The sequence below is a fragment of the Corvus kubaryi genome, unplaced genomic scaffold, assembly GCF_017639235.1.
Source record: "Corvus kubaryi isolate FWS band 111438036 unplaced genomic scaffold, C.kubaryi_AGA036_p1.0 37387, whole genome shotgun sequence".
Lineage (NCBI taxonomy): Eukaryota > Metazoa > Chordata > Aves > Passeriformes > Corvidae > Corvus > Corvus kubaryi.
Window position 1 is genome coordinate 1,369,160 of NW_024581129.1, and position 23,312 is coordinate 1,392,471.

Genomic DNA, 23,312 nt, shown 5'->3' on the forward strand with positions numbered 1-23,312 from the left:
AGGTGTGCTCACTGGAATCAGTGTAATTAGACATGCTCAGAGGTGTGGCCACTGACATGAGTGTGTTACAAGTGTAGGGGCCCCATCCCAGCGCCTGCGTTTCAGTAGCTCATCCATCCAACTGAATTTGGGAGGGAAACTGGTTGGACGAGAAAGTTTTCATAGCATTTTTCACAGCAAGCTGTAGTATGGGGCATTCTTGGGGATAAAAGGATGCATCTGCCTTTCTGGAGCAGGTGTAGCTCAGGGGCTGTTAGGAGTATTCTGCTGGCTGACTGTAACAGCTTCTGCACTCCCAAAAACCTTCCATGAAATTGTGGGCTGCCTTTTTTCATGGTGTCAGTAATTGTTTGAGGGAACTTTAGACCTGGATTTGCATCTGCTCTGAATTTCTCTGTGCTTTATACCAAGCAATGTTTCTTTTCCTGAAAACTTGAATATCAGGAGTTCTGCACAATATGAAAGAGACATTTAAGCTTCTGAGTGGAAGATACTTATTCAGAAAATGCTACCAATTTCAATTTCCAAATAATTACTATTTCTTACAATGGATAAAATATTTTTTAAATTGTGATATCTCACCATATTCTATCTAAAGGAATCATATACCCTCTGTTAGGTTTGGATGACTTTGCTGTGCTGGAAACTGCAGAAGTTTTTAAGTGTAATTATATATTTTCAAGTATACAGAAAATAAATATGTAATATCTGAATTAGAAATTGTAATTTCATGATTTTTAACTGACCTTATGATTTTTCCTGTTGAATTGGTTTGTATATTTTTGTCTAGTCTGTTGGGGTATTTAGACAGGATACATTTATTTTGAACAGGTGCCTTTGGAAGCAGAAATGTTGCATCCATTACACATGGAACAACCTTTTTCTGCCCCTGCAGCCCAAAATCTGCTTTCCATATTCCAGGAAGCCCCCTCTGGAGAACCCCCTGATCCAAAAAAATGTAAGTAGGAGTACATTATCTTGAACTCTGCTGTGATTATTTTTCTTGCACATGGCAAGGGTTTGTAATTTTTAAAATTTAGAGGGTTAACAGCTGCAACACCTTTGCTTGTGTGGAATTTGCATGGTTAGGCTCCTGGTCTGAAAACAGGGAGCCAGCTTGGCCACTTGGTCAATGGAAGAAATCTCCAATTGTGCATTACAAACCAACAGCATTGACTAGCAAAGGTAGTTCTGTGCTCTTCTGAATAAGTGACTTTTTATTTAGCCATTTAAATCAGAAATGGCAGGCATCTCTTCCTCTAATTTAATAATGCAAAACTAGGATCAATAGGCTAAAGAGACAATTGAATTTGAAAACTCCTGTCAAAATAATGTCTTTACCCATCAGATTACAAATTAGAATGGAAACAGCTCTGAAGTTTGGTTCTTCCACTTTTATCAATTCCTATACTTTATAGTAAATTTACCAGGCAGCAACGTGTTTTTATAATGCATTTTAGCCCTTCATTTTGTCTTCCATTAATTCTATGCTCATTAGGAATTCCTGGTGCTAGTCAGAAACAGTGCTACCCTTGGCTTTTATATAAATGTGTCCTCCCAATTATGAGCATTTTCTGGCAGTATATGACCCAATTAAAGGTATAAAGCTGAGAATAAATTCAGTGTTTCAGCTGTGTTGCCGGAAGAGAACACTCCTATGACTTAATCTTTACTGATCACACCAAAACCTGGATGTTTCCTGACTGGAGAGAGGTGCCAACCCAGACAGTCCTTTGATAGGGGAAAATTGGATATGTGGAGTCATGTTAAAATTTCTGAAGGATCTGGCAATTATGAACCAATTATGAAAAAGAAATCACAGCACCACTAAAATATAACCTTTGGTTTTTTCTCTGTCTGGAAATTCAGTTTTATGACTAACTCTGATCATGCAGATTGTAAAGGGCATGAGATACCAAAGTGGTCTAACTGCAGCAGCACTGAGTTCAGCACAGGCTAATTTCTTCCTGTCAGGGTAAATTAGTTCATAGAGCCTTTCACTTCTGTGACTAAACTGCTTCTGGTGTCTGAGTTTATTCACTTAAAAGTGAATCTGCCATCTCTGAGGCACACTGAGTTGGCAGCATTGGTGCACCTTTGGTTTGAAATTCACTCAAGTTTAGGTTGTGTTGGCTGAGGAGAAGTGAGGACAGATCAGTGGCTGTACCTGGACAGAAAGAACCTGCTTAGCCCAAGCTGTGATGGTACTGACAAAATGGTACTGACTTGATAATATCTGATGTTTATCTTTTTGTGACATCAAAGTGCTTAGCTCTAAGTGAAGGCTGCCCTGTTTTGCTCAGGTTCTCCTCGAGAATTCTTAGAGTTTTACATATTCCCAGTGCTCTTACCCGGACTGGCTGCGCTCCTGCAAGAAGCAGAGAAGGAGAAGTGTTTTGAGGTTGGTTTGTAATTTTCATTTCAAATCACTGGCAGGAAGTTACAGCCTTTTATTTCACAGGCAGGGTTTTTTTCAGTTTGGTCTTTTGCAAGAAAACCAACCACAATAATATGATATAACATCTCATGGGTTGTTTTGGATCTGGTTTTAAATGTGGTTTTCTCCAGTAATTCAGAACAGAGTACATTCTACATGAGCTTGATCATTATGACAATCTCTAGCTCCCAACAAATTGTCCTTAAATTTCCATTTGTGTCTTGCCTAAATAGTGTTGTGTTTTAGAGGAACAGCTTCCTGTCAGATGAATACATTTCACTCATTTGAGGGTGATGTACAGAACTTGAATTTTACTTCAGGACTCAATTGTTTTTGCTGGTCTGGCATCCTAACAGAGACAAATTTTCTATTTTAGCTTGGTTTTTTTCTGTAAATTCCATTTAATTGGAAGACAGGGTATCCAGCATGAATGGGCTTATAAAAATGTACATTTAAAAAATAATTGTTTGCTGTGTGTGTTTTTATAAATCTGTTTTCTGTGTATGTCTAGAGAGACATTCCTCATTGTCTATAGGGAATGCTTGAAGACCCCTAGAACTGGTGCAAAATGAAGCTCATTGTATCCCTGCAGCCTAGCAGGCCTCCAGCAGTACCTTAGGTACTGGGAGCTGGGGGGGTTCCCATAATTTCTGCTATTTTCTCCAACCATGGCAATTTCAATTTCAGTTCCAAACCTGTACATTTAATACCAGTTATTTCAAAATTTTCTCGGTCTTCACAAAATTCGTGTGTGTCTATAAACTGATTGATTTACAGGTGTGTATATGTATTTATAATCTGTGATGAGTACAGGTGAAATAGGAAAATGGTCCATTTACATGACATCTGTGTCTGTCATTCCTGCCATTACATCTACATTAGCTAGCCAAGAACAGGTTGGACATAGATATCCAGAAGAATGTATCCTTTACCAGGACAAAGGCATGTCCTACAGCTGGTTTAAAATACAGGGTTTGAGAGATGTTAGCTATTTCTAAAAGCAATAAAACTTAAATACAAAGATCTTTTTAAAATATTAAAATTCTTAGAAATATTTCCATTTCAAACTCAGACAAAGTAACCTTAGATTTGTTCTATTTTTAATCAAGAGAAATTTTGCAGATCTTCAGTGGTGTATATATTAGAAAGTGTGTGTGCTGAAAATGGATTTTGTATGGGTCTGTGTGCTGCTTTATGGAAAACTACTAAAATAAATTATTTTTTAATACATAGAAACTTCATAAAAATGAGTTCAGCTTATAGAAAACACACTTATGTGAAGAGATGCCCAGCTACTGGGGAACCAAGCTTAGGAAAGCAAGCTGATGTCAGGTGATTGTTTTCCACTGTGACCTCATTTCTTCCTCCTTTTGAACAATAACTAAGAAAACAATAGCTCTTTATGCCTGCCATATAATTGAATATTTGTGTTCTTTTCCATTGCTGTCCAGGTGATTGTACTTGGACATTCTGTTTCCTTATCTGACATAAATACATGATTTCTAGTTACACTTGTGTTTGGTAAGATGGATTTGGAACTCTTTGCAATTTGTGTTAAAATGGTTAATGAAATTTTAGGATCAAAACCAGAGTCCTTAGAAACCCAGAGCAAAGTAGGAAGAGGGAGAAAGGGTCTTGTGATAAACACATTGGAAGATAGTGTCCACAAATAAGAGGGCGACAGAGATTCAAAAGATTCATGGAATTCTTGAGACAACAGGAGATGAACAAGATTAATTGTGATTAAGCTAACTGAAATCATGAAGGATGAGAAAAGAATACTGGGTTTGAATTCTGGCTAGGCATGAATCCTTACAGCCTGTAAAGGGCAGTTGTATAGAATAAACCAGTGGAAGATAAATGGAAGAAGCACTGGAAGGAAGGGAGGAATGCTCAAACTGACTGAAATCGATATTGAATGAGCCTGGGAGAAGAGAGAGGGAACGGTGAGAGAGAATGAAGAGTGGGATTTTGATGAGAAGGACTAAAGGTTTTCATGTTTTGAAGGGAAATTAAGATGAATGAGAAGAGAATGGAAAGTTAAATAGGAGAGTTTTTGAGCAATTGAAATTGTGTTAAGGGAGATCAGATCATGGGGCCAAGAGAGGAATTCAATAAGGAGACCAGAGAAGGTGCATCCATGTCTGGAGAGGAGGAATTGTACAGTCACATGGGAAAGTGAGGAAAGGGAAATGGTTTTGCTGGAAGTAGGGAATTGTGTAGGAAAGACCTTTTCTGGAAGGTGATAAACATAACAATTTAGATATTTAATTTAAAATAGGCTCTCTTGCATTATGTGATGCATACAAAAAATCTGAAAAGCTAAAACCTAAAAAAACCACCAGCTGCTAGATATATGTGCAGACTTCAAATATGAGAACAGTCTGCAGAAGCTTCATTTTTAAATTAGACATGAAAGAAACCTATTAGGTTGCCCAGTGTATTCCCTCACTGTTTTTTTTTTTCCCACCATAAGTTCTCCTGTGTTTTATCCCATCTGCTGTCAAATGCCTACAGGGGAAAGACTATTTTCTTCAATCTTTTCTCTCATGAGAACTGACTAATGCATTCATTTTTCAGCATTAAAATTGAACAATGTATAAATGTTTTTATTAGCGTAACTCTGACTTTTCTTTCTAGTTAGCTATCACAGGAGGAAGCTGCATCAGGCTCTGTAATGGAATATATTTAAAAGTATGATAGATCAGGGAAAGGGAATGGAAGAGGGGTTCCTAATGACTTTGCCATTTTCTGATCACCAGTATATTTTCATGGTTATTACCAAGCACATCATATTTAAACTGACAAATGGAAAATGAATTTGGAATATAAACAGTTTATAAACACATCTGCAGGTTAACAACGCACATTGTGCAGATATTTCCTGTTTTTATCCGGATTCATGCAGCATAGGTGGAACGTGTCAAAGGCAGGTCAATTCATGTAATTTTTTCCCTTTATAAATGTTGACTGCTGTGCAACTAATGATTTAATTCACTAGCAAAATAAACTGCTTCCTGGCAAAGAAAATAAGGTAAAAGAATATTCAGCTTGATTGAATTCCTCTCTGCTAAGTTCACTGCCTCTAACAAGGATAAAACAAGATGAATTGGATTCCTTTGGTGATAGCTGTTTTGACAACCCTGTTCTGATAATTTTTTCCCATTGCAAAGGAAAAGCAATTTACTTAAAACAGATTAAATTACAACTGCTAGATTAAGTTGAATTTTGTTGTCAAAGTGTAGAATTTATTCTCTGAAACAATTCACTGAGTAATGGGACCCAGGTTCATATTGTGATTGAGAATAGCTGTGCAGTGGCAATCAGACTCTGCTGTTTGCTTACAGATTCTGTTCAAGTCAAGATTTGTCCATTTAACACCTAAAATGACTCATAGAAAGCGCTGCAGTGAAGGTATTGGTCTCTTAAAGTTTAGGTGTTTGGCTTCTTGGTACAGTATCTGGTGTTAGCATAAGTGTGAAAACTGTGTGAGGAGCTGTTTCTTCCCAGCCAAGCACTTAATGGAGCCCTACCTGAACCCTGAAGCTTTGGTTGTCACAAAACAGGTCAGAAAGGCATATGTGGCTCAGGATTGATAATTGTTTTATGATGATCTCTTCTTCTGTTCTCCTGCTTCCTTTTTTTTTAAGCTCTCTTTTGGTTTTTTTTTTCCCTGTGGGAATCAGACTGTATTTCTACCAAGGGTAAGATTCTCCTAGAAAAGTAAAAGCTTTCCTGGGTATTGTGTGGGACTGCCCTGCAGTCTAGCACTGAACTTCACACTTGTCATCCCCCAGCTACGTGGCTGCCCTGTGTTCTTCCCTGGGCAGTCAGCACCTCACACAATGTTCCTCTTCCACCTCCCCTGTGGCTGACCCCCAAATTCTGACATATACCATGAACTGAAAGAATTATGCTATGTAGAGCTTTTTTCCTGCCTCTCTGTTTGCATCTGAGGACAATGCATAGAATAAAGTAATTCTTCACGCATTAGATTTCCAATTACATGGGTTTTGTATTTTCCTTAGCAAGTGGTATTAGTATCTTAATTTCTTACATTTTAGTCAAGACTCCAGCCTCTTTTGTGACATTAAGCAGTTTCACAAAAGCATTTGACCAGTGTGAATTGTTTTGCTCAGAAGCAGTAATTACAGCTGAATCTCCTGTTTGACAGGGTAAGTGTTGGGGTGGGAGCTCAGTTTACCCTTAGCTCAGTGGCTGCTGTGGTGATAAAGCACTTGGTGCCTCTGGGCTTTTAGGGTTCACTCTGACTGTGTGCATCCATAACACATCTCATGTCAGAGGGCTTCTGAAGATACTGATCAAGCTCCTCTGTTACTCCAGCCAGAACTCCATGTTATATTCTCCATATTATGGTTACCGTGGTTTGTGATAAGCAGGATGAGCACCTGTACTCATTTATACATTCAGTCTGTCAAGATGGAATGTGGAGGGGAAATCCTTGAAAAAAAAAGGGTCCTAATCCCCTCTGGCTTTATCAAAATTCAGGCTTTGAATGGCTGGCTTGGTACTGGCTGCATGAGGCCCTAAGGATAACCTGCTGCAAAACAATTTGCAAAATTCTCTTTTTTGGTTAAGATTGAGAACTGGGAGCAAAAGGCACAAACGTTCTGCTGTGAAGCTCCAGGTTTTGAACTTTTTACCTGGTTCTCTGTAATGTCCATGGTATCTGTGGCTGTGGACAGACATAAACCTTCCTTTGGTTTTGCCTTCCTTTCTGGACCACCCAGCAGATGGTTTGGTCTGAGCAGGCATACAATACTCTGCTTGTGTGCATTCACATCTTCAGTCTGGTTCCATGCAGGAGGAAACAATATCCAATCAATGTTCCTTCTGTGTCTTGGAAGAAATGAAGTATTTTGAGTATGATAATAGAACTTTAAACAAAATGGCAAGGAATTTACAACATATTTTCATGTATGAATGAGATCTGTTAATTTCTTCACAATGAAATTGCCACTTAAAAAGAGCACCCTTCAGGGGTATTTGTTCTAGATATACTGCAGCAGATACCAAGATAATTTATGTAGAATTTTCTCACTCATAGTTTGTCTTGAAATCATTCCACAACATTTCTAAAATTTTGGCTGAGCCACTGACTGTTGGCAGTAGCAATAATAAAAGAGTAATGTACTGTATATTTTATTTAATAAAAGCAGTCAATTTAGCTTAAACATATGACCAATCCAAAGATAATAAATAATTTGAAACTATCTTCTATCTTTAGGAAAAAAGAAACAAATTTATTGCCTCTGATTTCCTAACAGAGTGGTTATACAAGTAAGTGAATAATGTTTTTTGCTACTAAGTATGTTCATTGGTTCAAAGGCACTAATTTGCAAATGGAATAGCTGAAATTTAAATTAATATGAGTTGTTTTCCTTTTTCTTTAGCAAGAACCCAAAGAAGAAAGATGAGTCATTCACGGAATTGTTTTCCATTCCTTTTGTTAAGGACTGGCTAAAGGACCAGTAAGTTCTTGCAGTACTCAGAGTAACCTTTTCTCCTTTTATTCTTTTGCTCCTGCTATCCTACAAAAGTAATAGAGCTTCAGTGTGTTGACACTGTGCCCTCAAAATGCCCTTTACTGTGTGCAACAAAGAGCTGTGTGATACTTTCTAACTTGCTAGTGTATTACTTACAAGGTATTTTATACTAAAATTGGTCACAGAGAAATTAATTTAGAATTACTTAACGTGTTAATTGTAGAGTGCAGGACATTTGAATAGTCTGGTAGTATTATGAACATCTTTGTACTCAGGAGGAGAGCAGTGTTTTCAGTGCTGCTTCCTACTATGGAAATCTTTGAGGGTATGGTCAAGAAATTCTTCTCTAACTGTAAGCAGCTGTTTTTGAAATACCTGTCACAATCCTTGGTGTCAGGATGCATTTCTGCAGGCATCTATGACTCTGAGAAATGAACACTTGTTTTGGCAGCCTCAGTCATATATTCCTTGTTATTTTTGTAGAGCCAAGCAGCACAATAGTTTTGAAAGAAATGTTACTGTCCTTGAGACTGCATTTAGTTTGAAATGCAGCTGCTGTGTGAGAAGAGCAAAGGAGTGGTCCACAGTGAGGGAATAAGAAACTAACAGAGGTCAGATTTTAAAGAAAATTTTCCATTTGAGAACTTAATTGGAATCTAGATTGGTGAAAACAGAGGTTAATATCTTTGTACATACATTTACTTTATTACACAATGTAAGTGGAAATTGAGCTTTTTTGAATTCTTGACATGTGACACTTGGAACCTTGAGACACCAATGGAGCAAGAGGAAAGCTCCTTGGCTGTCACAGGTCTTTGTGGATAAGCTGACAATCGTGTTCAGGGTTAACTTTGACTCTCTGAGAGGTAGCCATGTGGTCAGAGTTGTGTAGGAAGTTTCTGCTTTGGAGACCCCTTTGGAAAATGACCCCATTTCACATCTCAGCTCTGATCCCTTCAGCCACCCTGCTGTCCTGCCACTGCTGTTCAGACCTGCCTCTGGTGGGACACGTCTGTTTCATTGTCAAACACAGCTCTTGCCAACAAGATTCCCGTTTAAGGCTGTGATTTTGTGCTTTGGAAAGTGCTCGTTAACTGCAGCCTGATTGTTGTACCCATTTCTCCAGCACGCAGAAGAGCCCTTGGTCAGTAAGGCAGTTTTGATTCCATGGCTTTGTGAGGATGGATGTTTGTACCAAAGACAAAATCTCTAAGACCACAGTTTTACAAACATTTCTCTTGGAGGTAAAGCTGGATAAAATGTTCCCTGCTCTCTCCTGTTCTTCACCCCAACCTGCTTGAAGGCACCCTAGTATCACCTTGCCTTTTTGGTCAGGGTCCTACTCTGGGTTAGGAATCTCTGTGCCAAAATGTGTGAGGAGGGTTTGTACAGCTATTTAAAACACAGATGATTTCTCCAGTCTGCTTCACCTTGGAGAGTGGCAAACCTGTGTATTGGCACAAAGAAAGGATTAAAATGAAGGGCTCAGGGCAAGGTGAATTAGAACAAATGAGCTGCTAAGATAGAGAGGTGGTGGCAAGAACTGCTTAAGTCAGCTTTGCCAACAAGAGAAATACACTGTGGAATCACAGCCTGAATGACTCATAGCTTCTGTTAGTAGTGGTGCTCCTAAATAATGTAGTGACAGCTCCACAAGGACACTGGAGTGTCAGAGTCCTACTGAAGTTGATACACTTCACCTTAAATCCTCTAAACAAGTAGGCCCTTAAAATAATTATTATTAAAATTATTATTAAATAACTACTTTTAGTGAACTTATCCTAAAATTACAGATTTAACAAATGCTGCGTATGAAGCAAACATTATTGGAGCAAAGCGAAAGACTGCAATATTAAATAAGAATAAAAATAAGAGAATTTATGATTATTTCCTTCTGGATAGGTCATAAATAGTTTATTATTATATCCTTCCAGATATCACACTTAAAATGTAATTGATTCTATGCTTTTTATTGTCATTTCCACTTCTATTTTTAAAGGAGTTTTCACTTTTTTAACAGGATTAAAAATATATAAGAGACTAATAATATAATAATATGCTAAAAAGTGCTGGTTAAATTTTGGTGGGAAACATCCCAACTGTTTAGATGGGTTTATCAGTGCCAAGCAGTCTTAATGCTTAAAAAAGCCCCAACAAAAACCACCAAAACAAAAAAAACCCAGAGGAATATTGTTTTTCTTCTATCAGAGATCCAGTTTTTTTAATATATTCCATACTTGAGTATGACTTTTTTGGCTCTCCTCCAGTGCCTCCAGTGCCTCCAGTTTCCTCTTTGAAGCTCAATTTTTTTTTAAGAATAGTCAAAGCCACAGTCTTATGAGCTTCACTCTCTGTACAATGTGTTTCTAAATGAGATCTTGCAGCCTACTTTTCCCTTACAAGGAGACCTAAATGCTGCATCAGTTTTTCAGAATTTTACATGCAAACCTTGTACCTTCAAAACCTGGTTATTGTAGGTGAAGGAGCCTGTAAAATTTGAATTTGTTTCCAGCTTTAGTGTACTAATTGCTGTGGCATCTTAGTATAGGTACCTTGTCTTCCACTGAGTTCTATACGTTACCAGTAGCGCTGACAAAATACTACATCCCTTGGGAATCTTCAATTCCCAAAGCAGATTTCAAAAGCAGTAGAAGGAGCAGCCTCAATGCTGACTTGTAATCCCCATTTCACATCCCAGACATTTCTGTTGCCTTGAAGGACAGCTGTACCTTTGAGAGGGCAGGAAAGTGGAATTTGAGCACAAAACCAGCCCACGTGTGTTGGGCACTTGCTGAGATACAAAACTGCTGTACCTCTTCCTCCCTTTGAGACTGCTGATAGAACCAAGTAAAGGAAATAGAACCAGAGCTGGGAATGTTTTGTAATGCTATAAATGTGCTAATGAGCACCAGAGTTGCCTTTTGTCCGCGTTTTCCAGTGGTGTTTCTGGTTGAACAGCACTGAAGCTCACTTGCAGGTAACCAAGCTCTGTGTGCTGAATCAGGGCCAGGGGAAGTCAGCGAGCTCTGATTATGCTCTGATCCCTCTGAAATGTTACTTTTCTGGCATAGATACTCTGAGTAACATGGCAGTATCATTTCCCAACCTTCCTGAATGTATTAATGAAAGAAATATGAAGAAACCAATAAAAAAACTGTTCCCCTGCTCTGAAAAACAGTGATATCATAAAAGTCTGTCATGTGAATATAATAATATGATAGCATTGTTCAACATAACCCTCAACGCTTACATCCAGTGAGAGAGAGTGGTATGTACATCTGCATTAGGAGCAAGTGTAAGTATTTTCCTGGCTTTTGAAGTTGAGATAAAAAATAATCCACAAGATTTTTTTATTCTGAATTTTCTTCTTTTTTATCAGAGATATTTACTTGCTACTCAGTTCAGAAGGACACAATTCCTGGTTTAATCTATCTGTGTGTACCAAAACAAGTGTGCAGACACAGAGAAAATAAATTTATCATGGCTTTACTGAAGTGGGCAGCTAAGATATAAATTATTACTAAATTTGGAGTAGTGGCTTTTTGCCAAATATCTGTATACTCATATATAGTACTATAGGATACATTGATGATTTTTTACTCCCTCCCCCAAATATTTTAATTGGGTGAAGTCTGCTGGTCTCAGCTGCCTTTACAGTTGACTTCATTGTCAGTTCTCAGATGGCCAATAGGGGCAATTTTACACGGGTGACTGATTTTTTTTCTTCCCATAATATGCCCAGTTTCTACAGGCTGTGCTTTCTGCACACATATTCTGCCATATTTCATTGGTTTGTGTCTAGCCCAGCCATGTTTGGAGTATGCATGATTTGCCATATATTTTCTTCTTTAATTTTCTTTAATAATTTGAGCTTCAAATAAATGTTGTTACATTTTATTGTAACAACAGAAAAGTCCTATGAATGTGTCTCTATGGATGTTATTCTGTGTGTTTCCCACAGAAAAAAATTGGCAAAAAATTGTCATTCAAGTAACGTGGCAGAATTCAAATTAATAAAGGAGAAATTTTTTACTTAAAAACAGTGTGTTGAAAAACTGCAGAAATTTTCTGTGTAAAATATTTGTATTTTGTAATGGTGCTTTATGGGCTTGAAGGTTTTATGGCTGTAATATCTGACGCATTAAAAAATGCTTTAATTTATGTAACAGTTGTCAAAATGGCAGTGAGAAAACTGAGAACTTATTAGTGCTTTGTGACATCTTCCTAAGGTTGCTGTTGGAGCACTACAGGGAGTTTTTAGTGTTTTCAGCATACAAAGTCTGACCTAAAGTACACAAACATAGATGGAAATTTTCTTGTTGACATGAGTGGCCTTTGGAATAGGTCCATGTTTGGTTTCCTTCAGTCCAGGCCCACAAACACTCTCTCAGACTACATAAATATTGGTCCTACGAGAGAGAAAGCTGAGGCAATGCTTTGTGGCTTCCAAAACATGTAGCAAGTAGGCAAGCACAGGAGAACTGAGTTGTGGCATTGAAATGGGCGTGTCCCCCCAAGGAGAGAGCATCCTGAGGCAAGAAATCCACTCTAATTTTCAGACAGAACTGAAGACAAAAGATTCTTGCTCTGCTATTTTTTGGCATGTTCTCACTACAAAGACTTCTTACCCCTAATTCCTCTGACATTCTTGTTACACATCACCTGTTCTGCCTCAGTCTCCTGTTGGTTACATGACTCTGCTCCCCACATAACAACTTTCTCATGTTAGTTCCACGCTGTCTTTTTCTTTGTGTCGTGTCTTTTCTTCATTATAAATAGATAAGCAAGTATATAAAGAGTTAGGATGTGTTTAACAGTTGAATGCATATTATCACTATGGCCCCTTTGGTAACACTCTCAAATGTATTTGTAATATTTTTACATTCAATTTGATATTGACAGTATCAGGGAGCTTTTATTTGGACAAGGTGATACAGTGGAAGAGTTCAGACTTCTGCTAACCAGCAGGATTCACACTTTAAGATGTCTACCTGGTTGCAGTTCCTCTTCTAAGAGGTTTAAATTTGGTTATTCCCACGTTTACAATCCTTCAAAAACGTACTCTCCGTATAATGAATGCACTCAAATGTTTTCTTGTAAGGATTTTTTTTTTCTTCAGGTGCTAATAATCTTATTCTAGTGCATTTAGATTGTTGCAAAAGAAAACCAGTGATTCAGAATTTATTTCTGATTGTGGAATGGTTGTATTAATACTGAAAAAGGTTACAAAGAAAGGTCTCAGTTCACACTCTGTTTGACCTGTTAAAATGTTCCAGAGTATTTTTGTCAAGTGTTTGTGGGAATATTTCTCTGGAAACCCGAGAAGCTCATACAGTGCCTGTGTAATATTTGATCAATATATCTAATTGATTTTAAATACCAGGTCAGATGAATCAGTACTTTAGTGTCTGATTGCTTATGAACCACCTTTTTCCTGCTTTTTGGGTAAATGACCTTAGTAGTATTTATAAGCAGAGATTTTTGAGACATTTATTTTGGATCAAAACAATACTTTTCCATTATGCACACTTTTGGAGATCTGGATAGGCATGTAAGATGAAAGACCTGATGAAGGCAGATGTTGCTGCAGTGTTTCTAGATTCTATGATTAGGAATAAGAAATAATGAAAACATGAAAGAACTACTTTGATAAATTTCCAGAAGATTTTGTTTTGGTTATTCAGAGCAGCATGTGATTTTTTTGAGTACTTCCCAAGCCAAAGACTTTCTCAGAATCCTCTTTTTGTAAGAGTTATGCAGATCACTATGGTCATTTACTTGCATGTCTTACATTTATCCCTGTTCTTTGGTCTGTTCTTTTAGATGATGAATTTTTCAGTGACTCTGTCACTGCCTGTGTTCGTACATGATCTAAATATTCAAGAACAATAACCATCACAGTCCCACTAAAGGTGAAGTGAATGTGGCTGTTGTACTGAAACTTAGGAGGCCTCATCCTTTTCGTTAGGGTTGCTTCAGTATTTCTGGAGAAGAGCTTTCTAAAAGCAGAGAGAACCCAGACCATCCTGTGACTGCACCTGGGTACTCCACTCTCACCTGCACTCCCTGAGCCCCAGGCACTGCTGCTCTCTGCAGGCACCTGGCTCTGAGGCTGCTGCTTAAATGTGAGGGCTGTCAGTGTTAGGGAACAGACTGGAACAGGGAGAGCCTTTACAAAATCCTGGCTTACATATACTGCAAATTTCCTTGATTAAATTTTTCCTTAGATTTCCTTTCCAAGGAAGGAATCAGGCCTATTTGTAGGACAGATTGGGAACCTAAAGGCAATCAGAGTTTCTGGGCATTACTGTGTGGAAGTACTGCCTGAATTCAGTGACTATGAACACAGTTTGTCTGTTTTGGAGACAAGATAATGGAGGGACTCTTTTCCTACCTTCTTCAGAATTCATTGAGAACTCCATCTTCTGTCCATGAGCAAATCATACATTTCTTCAATAAGAACCTTCTTCAATGCCTCCTACGTTAATTTAATGCAAGTCTGTTTTGTATCTCCTGGGTGCCAAGTTCCACTTGCATCATGTCATATAAGTAGTGAATATCTCACAGAACCAGGATCTGTACAAGTTTGCTCAGACAGCAAGAAACGTGTTTCTGGAATTTAACCTTCCTCTGGTCACTGTCTGTTTTATGCAGATTTGGTAAAATGAAATACTTAAGAAAAAATCGTTTTACTGATGTCTTTTACAGGTGCAACTTATATTAAACAATATATGTATATCAAAATAGATATCACTGTTTCACGTGTGGGCTTTTAAGATCATGCATAATCAAGGACTAAATAAGCAGAATGTGGTTAGTGCACGTTGTACTGTCAGCTTTCATCTTGGAGGCATACAGCTGTCTCTGCCACAAATGACAGACTCCTCTTGCCCTCGTTCACTGCTGAGGGGTGATTGCCTCTGCTCACATTCTATTTTTATTTGACCTGCAGCCAACTGTGTATATTCTCCATTTATTCCCTCAGACCAAACTGGACCTGGCACGACTTCTGGTCTTCAAAGCTGTGCCATTGAAAGGATTGATATATGCCAGTGACTGGCACACTGAAAATTAAAGCCTGTTCTTGCTTGATTTTTTTATATTGATTTCTCAGTTTTAGTGTTGGATTATAAGCTAGACATTTTTATAATTTGAAAACGAAAGCAAAGAAATGCTAGAGTTGACCTTGCAGGCTAGGAGAAATCTCAAGCTGTTCTTTGGAGATGTACTTAGAGAAAGTTCAGTGTCTTTGATATAACCGCTGTAAAATATGTAGGTCTTCCTGTGATTTTCCCTAAATTCTGGTTTTCAAAAAGATCTAAAATAGAACAGAGGATGAAAGCCTACCAGGGAAACCAGCACAGTCCAACTTCAGATTTTTATGTCTGATTATAAGAAGCTGTTAGCTCAGGCAGCCTTGCTTGTCCAGCACTTATGATTTCCCCTGAGCAGGAGAAATGCTAATTAACGTTCACAGCGCTAAGACTCTTCAGCTCAATGGAGAGACTGCTTTTTATTTTTGCCTTATTTCGACTTTTCCAAACAGACCAAGGTTTAACTTCACATGATAATAAATGTAGGCCAAAACCCAGCTGACATGATGATGAGACCAATTTAGCTGAGTACACAGACTAAAACGGTGTAGTCAGTGCAGCATTAGATAAGAGGTAAGGTTGTGCTCTAAGTTGAAATGCTCCTGCAGTGGAGACAAGCCCTAAGAGAAAGATGTCAGAGAGCATAGGAAGCTTACTAGGGCAGAGACTAATATGAATGAAATTAAGTGAAAGGAAAATGTAAGCTGTCAAGCCTCCTAGCTTGGGCTGTAATATGCCCTAAATAAATTTCCAAAAGACATTGCAGCATTTTAGCCAGAAAATATAAGACTGCATAAATAAATAGTTATTGATTTGCAGTGTATGTGTCTGTACAGTATAAATACCATAGATCACGTTCCTGCATGGGCTGCATGTGTCTGCAGGTGGATGCTGCTTCCAAATTCATAATGTTGTGTTCTTCCAAGTCAAGGCTGGGTTCAGTCTGTTCCCCATGCAGGGAGAGTGGCTCTTGGCAGCCATTCTAATGCTGTGCCAAGGCTTCTCTTCATAACTGGTATTTTCATGAGTTGCAGTGTTATTGCCCTATAGTTCATTAGCTTTAAATTACATTTCTTATTAAAGACAGTATAGAAACTAATTTTGTTTTTTCCTTTCCAATGGATGATTTTTGATCATTGTGTCTGAGAAATAAATCAGTGTCCATAGAAAATGGCTTTTGGGAAGCAAGATTTTATTAGTGATGGCTGAATTTAATTACTAGCTTGTTCCCATTAAAATTGGTAGCAACAGAATCACCAAACATGCCTTCAAACTACCAAATATTTTGGCTGAAAATGGTTGAGTTCACAAATGTATTACATTTTTTTATTAGCAAAAGAAAGTGTATATACTATCAAAAGTAAAATTTCAGCATTTTAAGAACTTGTTTAGACATGTCTAAGCATGGATTCATGCTATGCAGATATGCTAATCATTATTTTTCAGCACATTTTAATTTACAGTGACATCACAACGTAAATGAACGTTCTAAGGTATGTTTATATTCTGTGTATTTCATGGCATAAACATTTACAACATAAGTCTGTTCATTGTTGCACACACACTAAAACCTTTGCTTTGCCAATGGCAGACTGCTTCCCTTGCCCACCTCCCACTGCCACCTCAAACCTTACCAGAACAGGGGGAATTTGAAATATGTGTAGAAGAATAAGAAAGATGACTGTGCATGATGTGCCATTTGTATATTATTGTTTTAAAAAGAAATTATTGTAGTGTATATAACAATATATTTGTAATGGAGATATTCTTTGTGCATTTTATTTCCTGAGCAATAAGAAATTGTGTCTTTCAGGCTCCTGAACAACATTTCTCTTTTTGATAAAATATACTGTTAGGGAAGAAAAGGTTTTACATTTACAGGCTGTCTGTTTAAAAAAAATATTTTTTTTAAGTCCTAGACCACCAATTCCTCTATCTCTGCTTATATCAGAAGAAGAAGCAAGCATACTAATTCAATCCTTCTGGAGAGGTTATCGGGTAAGAGTAATCTATAATTATTTTGCTTGATGTTGAAAACTGTAGGACTGTGAAGGCCCCAGGGAAAATCCTTACATAAATTTTAAGTAGGGGATACTATAAATAGCTGCTGAGACCCCTATGGTTCATTGGCTTTGGATGTTGCTCTGCCTTATGCCTAGTGACTACAATTTTTTCACAGGCATTTATGCTGATGTAATCTCACTGTTTTCCTCAACAACAAAAAATCCACAGAAATTCGATTTTCCAAAGTACAGTTAGCCCTGAACAATTTTCTTTCTTTAATTGAAAGTTTCTCTGGGTGGTTCTAAAGGATGAGTGTTACTTTGCTTCATGCAGGGATATGTGGGTGAGTGTGGAGGTGCACAAGGAGGATTGCTGAGGTCTGTTGAGAAATAAAAGCCTACAGAAGGAAGGGACAGGGAGCTGAGAGCAAGAATGAGACAGGAGATTTATGAGAGGCATGAAGGCTGTTATCCAAGGAACAGGGAAACAAAATGGCAAGCAGATGTTGTAAGGTGTACTGGTAATACAGCACTAGTGCCATTCCCAGGTTAAAGCAAGGTGCATAAAATAAATACAAAGAAAATTGTCCAATACTATTATTTTGGAGGCTAACAGCCATGCTAACCCTATGATGCTAAATAAATTGTTTTGAAAATCCTGAACAAATTCTGTCAATTTTTTTTTTAAAGCTCCAATACCTTCACACCTCAGGAAGAAATGGATTTGAAATTCAGGTGACTTTGGTGAAGAAGAAATGTCTTTGACTTCCTTTATCAAAACTTGAGCTTCTAAATAGCCTCTGGATATAGCAACAATTTTGTTGTGACGGACAGTGAGACATCTCTGGGTGTCAGGTGTTCTTTAAATAACAATCAGTATAAAACACTCTCTGTTAAGTTCTCTACTATTTTTAACAAGCATGAATATATAAGTGGCTCCTATAATGTGCTGTGCAGCCAAAGATGATGAAATACCTTGAAATGTTCTTCTTGACTGATGGATTTTTGTGACTCTTTCTGCTTGTTTGTTTTCCTTTCTTTTCCTTTCTTTAAACAGTGACAGCATTGAAACTAACATTAATTAGCACTGACAGTATCCTGCAGGCATCCTTCCATTACCCAATAACAGTTATGTTTGCTGAACACTGCAAGGTTGCTCAGATATCTTCTGCTTCTCTGAAAGCTTGTGAAGGGCACAATCCTTCCTGGTATAGATGAACTTCAGAATTCTCACACTGGTATTTATCATTCTAAACCAATTCCCAGAAATGAGAGAAACTCTAGCTATAAAAGGTAGGAGACATAAAAAATAATTCAGGCTATAAAATTAGCTATTAATGTTTTACCTTATTTGAGGTGAAAGAACATGGGGTTTTATAAATTAAAAATTGCAAGCAGAATATAAAATAAAAATCATTAGTAACAAATTACTACATAGGGCAATGTGTTATCCTTGGGCTTGCAGATTAAGAGAACACTAAGCTTAAATGGGATTTCATCACTTTAATGATAAGTATGTCATGAAAAATTACCAAAGAATTCAGACTATTTGCTTTTAAAATAAATGGCTCAGTCAGCTAACACTGATTTAATGTTAATAACCAATAGTAACTGAACATTTACAAATAATGCCTTTTTGCATTCGAAGGATATTATGGTGTCAAAATTTTCAACCCTTTTCTGAATTTTTTCATTAAACCTTGTTTTATAATTCAGATTTAGGACTTTTAAATACTGCTTTTGAAATAAAAATTTACACAGTGTGATAATCCTGGGTAATTAAACATGAGCACACAGATATGTGACACTGTGATGGAGAGACAGGGTAATTCATCATTTGTCTTCTGAGACACACCTTCTATGGACTCAGACCATTTCTTGAGGTCTTTTTTTGACCGTATTGATTTAGGCAGTAGAGTTTATCTAGTTACATAACTGACTGAGCATCATGTCTTCCCTTGATACTTCACTTGTTTCTGCTACCTCCAGCTGTCTGAGCATGCCAGTATCAAAAACACATGGCAAGAAATGCAAAAATGGATCAGGCAGTAAAGGCTTTTCTATGTAAAGGGGAAAAAAAAGCTATTGGTGCAGAATATTGAGAACTCTGATAATGAAGCATGATCAAAACAGTACACTTATCCTTATCTGCAGCACATTTCAGAAAAACACTTGCTTAATTGTTGTAGTAATAATTAATGGCTGCCATCAACCAAGTCCTTGCTGTGATCTTTCATACAAAGACATTGATGGGCACTCTGACAATTATTTTGGGTTTAATCAAGAACTGCATTCCAGAACAAATAGCAGTGGAGAATACAGCTGCTGAGTTCTCTGAGGAGATCACAGAAAGGAAGACATCATCTTGAGAGGGCTCTTTGAGGGCCAGGAGGAGCACCCAAATAAGAGTTGAGACAGCTCTGTCATCAGAATTTTTCCTTTTCACTTCCCACCATCCTTTTTACTGAGGTTCCATTCATCTCTCACAGGCCAAGGCAGTGTTCAGATAGGTGTCAATTTTCCAACAAAAGATGATAAATTCCTTCACCCCTCTCCTGCAGAATCCTTGGTTAGTGCCGCTTTTTTAATGGGGTCTTTTTAATCTTTAAAATTTGCATAACTATTCTAGACTAACTGTAAGTTTTCACTGATAGAATTTCCTCTGATGTTTCTGGGTGAACCTTTAGTGTTACCCTTATCTGTTGTGCAACATGTTCTCACCTAGCACTGAAAGCATGTTTTTTTTTTCTTTACTAAATCCTGTAATATCCTAGAGTTGAAATTGGACAGCATTATGTAAATATTCAGTGCTATTCTATACATGTCCTTTGAACAAAAATTAAAGACAAAAATGCTTCAGTTTTGCTTTGTATCTTGCAATGTGTAGTTGTGCTTTTGCTGTCACAGTTTTTATTGCTTTCCAGCAAGTTGTGGCTACCAGCAAAGGCTGAAACCCAGACGGTCACACAAATATTCACTGTTATTTACAGCAAGTGTAGAGTCAAGGGACTTGGGCAGGAGTGAAATCTCCCTTCAAAGCTGAGACCCCTCCAGGGAGGGCTTCAGGCATTGCTGGTCTGCAGGAGAGACACAGAAGTTGTTTGGACAAGATCCTTGACTCCCCCTTTATTTGCCTGGAGATTTTGCTGCTGATTCATGGCTTTTTGATCACGGTAGCTTTGCACTCCAGTTTCAAAGCAGGAGAACTTTCTAAGGAATTACCTCTGTGCCAATCTGTATTATAGCTATGCTAAACTATAATCTATTGAGCTTATTTGGAAGATTTTGATGAATTTTGTTACATTCCTGTCACCTGTTTTACTGCAGGTGGCATATCTCTGTTCGTTTTTCCTTTTTTTGGTCACTTTTCTAAAAAGACACTTTGTTCTGGGAGCTCATTTTACTGCTTGGATTTAATGCTGACTTTGGACTATTTGAGTCTATCTGCCTCTGCCTTTATCTCAGAACTCTGTATTTCACTCTATTTCACTGCACTGTCACTGGTTTATTTGCTTAGGGAGACTAAACAGAATTGACTATACTTGCCTTTAAGAATTATTGTCTTCATTTTCCATACACAGAGATCACTTGGCCCTCTCATGGGCCCAATCCAGGTGTTACACAGCTGAAGTTGGAAATGGACACATCATGTTTTCAGAAATTTTATATTTAGGTACAGAGGTAGTAATTTCTCTATCTCCCTGCCTCTTCACTTCTGTCATTTGTATGCTTGTGTCCCAAAAGCATTCCCTTAACCCTTTCCTGTGCAGACAAACTGACTCCATGTAATAGGGAATTATTTGGTTTATAAAAGCAGACATGGCAGCATAAAAGAAAGAAAAGTCTCTTGCAAGCCTAAAAAAATTATCCTGTGTTTTGATTATATTTTATTTTTTCAAATAGTATTTGATGGATTTAATAAAAAATTATCTTATTTTTTTGTATAGCTGAAGATATCACTAGTATCTGTAACTTCTTTAATTTTTAAAATTTCATAGCAACCTTGTAAGAAATCCTTATAACTTTTACAGAAGATATTACAGAACTCTATCAGTATAATGGGGAATTATTGGAGGTTTAAGAGGTATCTGATCTCAAGTCACTGAGTAAAAGTCTTGGCTGTTTTTATTGATCGAGTAACCTTGTATTGTATTTCTGCTCTGCCAGTGCCTGAAACAGAGCAAGTTATCATCTCCTAAGTGGATTGAAAAGTGCTATGGGAGTTCAGCTACTGTTTGCTGCATTCTTAGCTGCACCACAGAGGAGAAATTCTGGGTGGAAAGAATACTTTTGATAAATAATTTATACTGTTTTCTTTAAGGTTTGGGTTTTTTTACAACTAGTGGAAAACTAAGTCGTGCTCTTTTGCTCTGTATGTATCTTAGCAAAGTGGGAGAAAAGCAGAGTGTAATGGAGAAGAGCATGTAATAGAGTTCAAATCACAGAGCAAACTCTCACCATATCCTGTAAGAATACAATAAATACAGTTTTATTGAGAAATTTTCTAGAGAACTAAGTAGTTATCTTCCTGCAAGCAACTACACCAGTACAAAAACAATACTAGAAAAATTCAACTTACATCTAAGTGAAATCAAGGCCTTTGACTATTGTAATTTTTTGTGGAAGCAGAATTATGCCTTTCATGGGGTGATTGACTGGCAAAGAATAGATACCATGTAAGGCAGTCCAATTACTTTAAATAACAGATTAATGGCTCTCCTGTTTGTGAAGATTGTGTGGGTGGGATTGCCAGTCAGCCTATTTGCAGCTGGTGGCAGGTGTGAATCAGGTTGATGGAATAAATTTTTTTCTGTATGACCCTTCATGGTCCTCGTCTGCTCTATTATTTTGGTCAGTGGGTTGGTTTTATAGTGTTGTGCTTTTCTAAAGGCACTAATACCCTTCAGCATAAGGCTTTAAATTTTAATTAACTCAAAGAATTAGCATCTCACTGCAATCTCATTCTCAGGAGTCCTTGGTAATCAAAGTGATCCCCTAATAGACCTATTTATGTTTTCAATTGGATTTGTCAATTATGTGGATTTTAGTTCTGTGTAAGCTGAAAACTGTAAACCTCTGGGATTGTGCTTTTACCTCAGGCCCAGCAAAAAGGATGGCTGTCACATGTTTGCCCAGCCACAGCCTTGTGAAAAAAATTGTACCCTCAACCTGGGTAACACAAAGGTATATGATTTTAGTTTTCTTTTCTGCTTCCCCTGTCACAGGTGCGTTGTGATAGTGAGATACAAGAGCTACGTCAGTGGCAAAAGAAGTTGAGAGAGGAGAGACACATTAATAAGATAGTGAAAGAATTCTGGACTAAGCAGGAAGCCAAAGGTAAGTGAATTAAATTGTGGGGTGTTTTGGTTGGTTGGGTTTTTTTTGTTTGTTTATTTGTTTTTACACTGTGTTGAATTTTTATACTTTGAGTTGTGTTAAAAAATAGGCCACACAGTAGGACACCAATCCCGAGAGAGAAGGTAATGTCTGGTGGAAATGCTTGGCTGTGTCTTTACAGTCACTACTTATTCCACTTTAGTTGCCTGTGCAGCTGAAAGCAGCAGTGAAAAATGCAATATAGGGCCAAAATTCAATAATTTCAGAAGACTATTACAATTTACTGGCAGAGTATTTCCTAGGGCAGGATTAGACATCTACCAGCTACTCATCATGTAAATGCTGATTTTTACCAGATGGGTTGTAGTACAGTTCTTCTGAACTCAGGGATTTCTATCTGGTAAATATTCTATTGGCATTTTCCTGTAGTTATTTACAGCAGAACTTGGCCTGTATAGTTCTAAAAAAAAAAAAAGAAAACAAACCCAAACAACCTAAAAAATTGCCAAGGGAAATAAGGCCAGATTGCTTCAAGAACTAGCACTGTAATATGTTATTTTTTTGCCCTGTTTGTGGAGAAGGCTTTACTGACAGGGCCAGGTTACCATTCACTTAGGCACAGAGGTTTAATTGTGATTATTTGCCCAGCCTCTTCGTCTGCTAATGCAGGATTCACTAGCTCCTCAACCAGTCTGCATTTTAGCAGCCTCTGTGGGCTGGCTCAGCCCTGATGCACAGGGGAAGTGCCCTCCACAGGCAGGGCAGGAGCTGAGAAGGTGTGAGGCTGTTCAGGGGTGGAGGAGGGCAGGTGGTGCTGTGGCAGTGAGCACTGTGTGCCCTGCACTCCGAGGGCACTGGTGTGTTCTCACATGGCCAATCTTTGCCCTGAACTACAGGGGAGTGATAATTTTAGTGATAGGAGTTTGTTGCAAGG

General features: G+C 37.8%; 1 protein-coding gene across 2 annotated transcripts in view; it reads left to right on the forward strand.

Annotated features, from left to right (window-relative positions):
• IQCK (IQ motif containing K) overlaps window positions 1-23,312 on the forward strand; it is a 37,456-nt gene that overhangs the window by 1,682 nt on the left and 12,462 nt on the right. The window contains exons 3-9 of one of the 2 annotated variants that reach the window (XM_042037014.1): window positions 832-958; window positions 2,304-2,401; window positions 7,686-7,738; window positions 7,852-7,929; window positions 16,952-17,036; window positions 17,732-17,776; window positions 22,267-22,378. In XM_042037014.1, the coding sequence (XP_041892948.1) occupies window positions 850-958; window positions 2,304-2,401; window positions 7,686-7,738; window positions 7,852-7,929; window positions 16,952-17,036; window positions 17,732-17,776; window positions 22,267-22,378 (580 nt within the window). In that variant the 5' untranslated portion in view covers window positions 832-849. The remainder of the gene's footprint in view (window positions 1-831; window positions 959-2,303; window positions 2,402-7,685; window positions 7,739-7,851; window positions 7,930-16,951; window positions 17,037-17,731; window positions 17,777-22,266; window positions 22,379-23,312) is intronic. The other variant, XM_042037015.1, reaches the window with a different exon arrangement.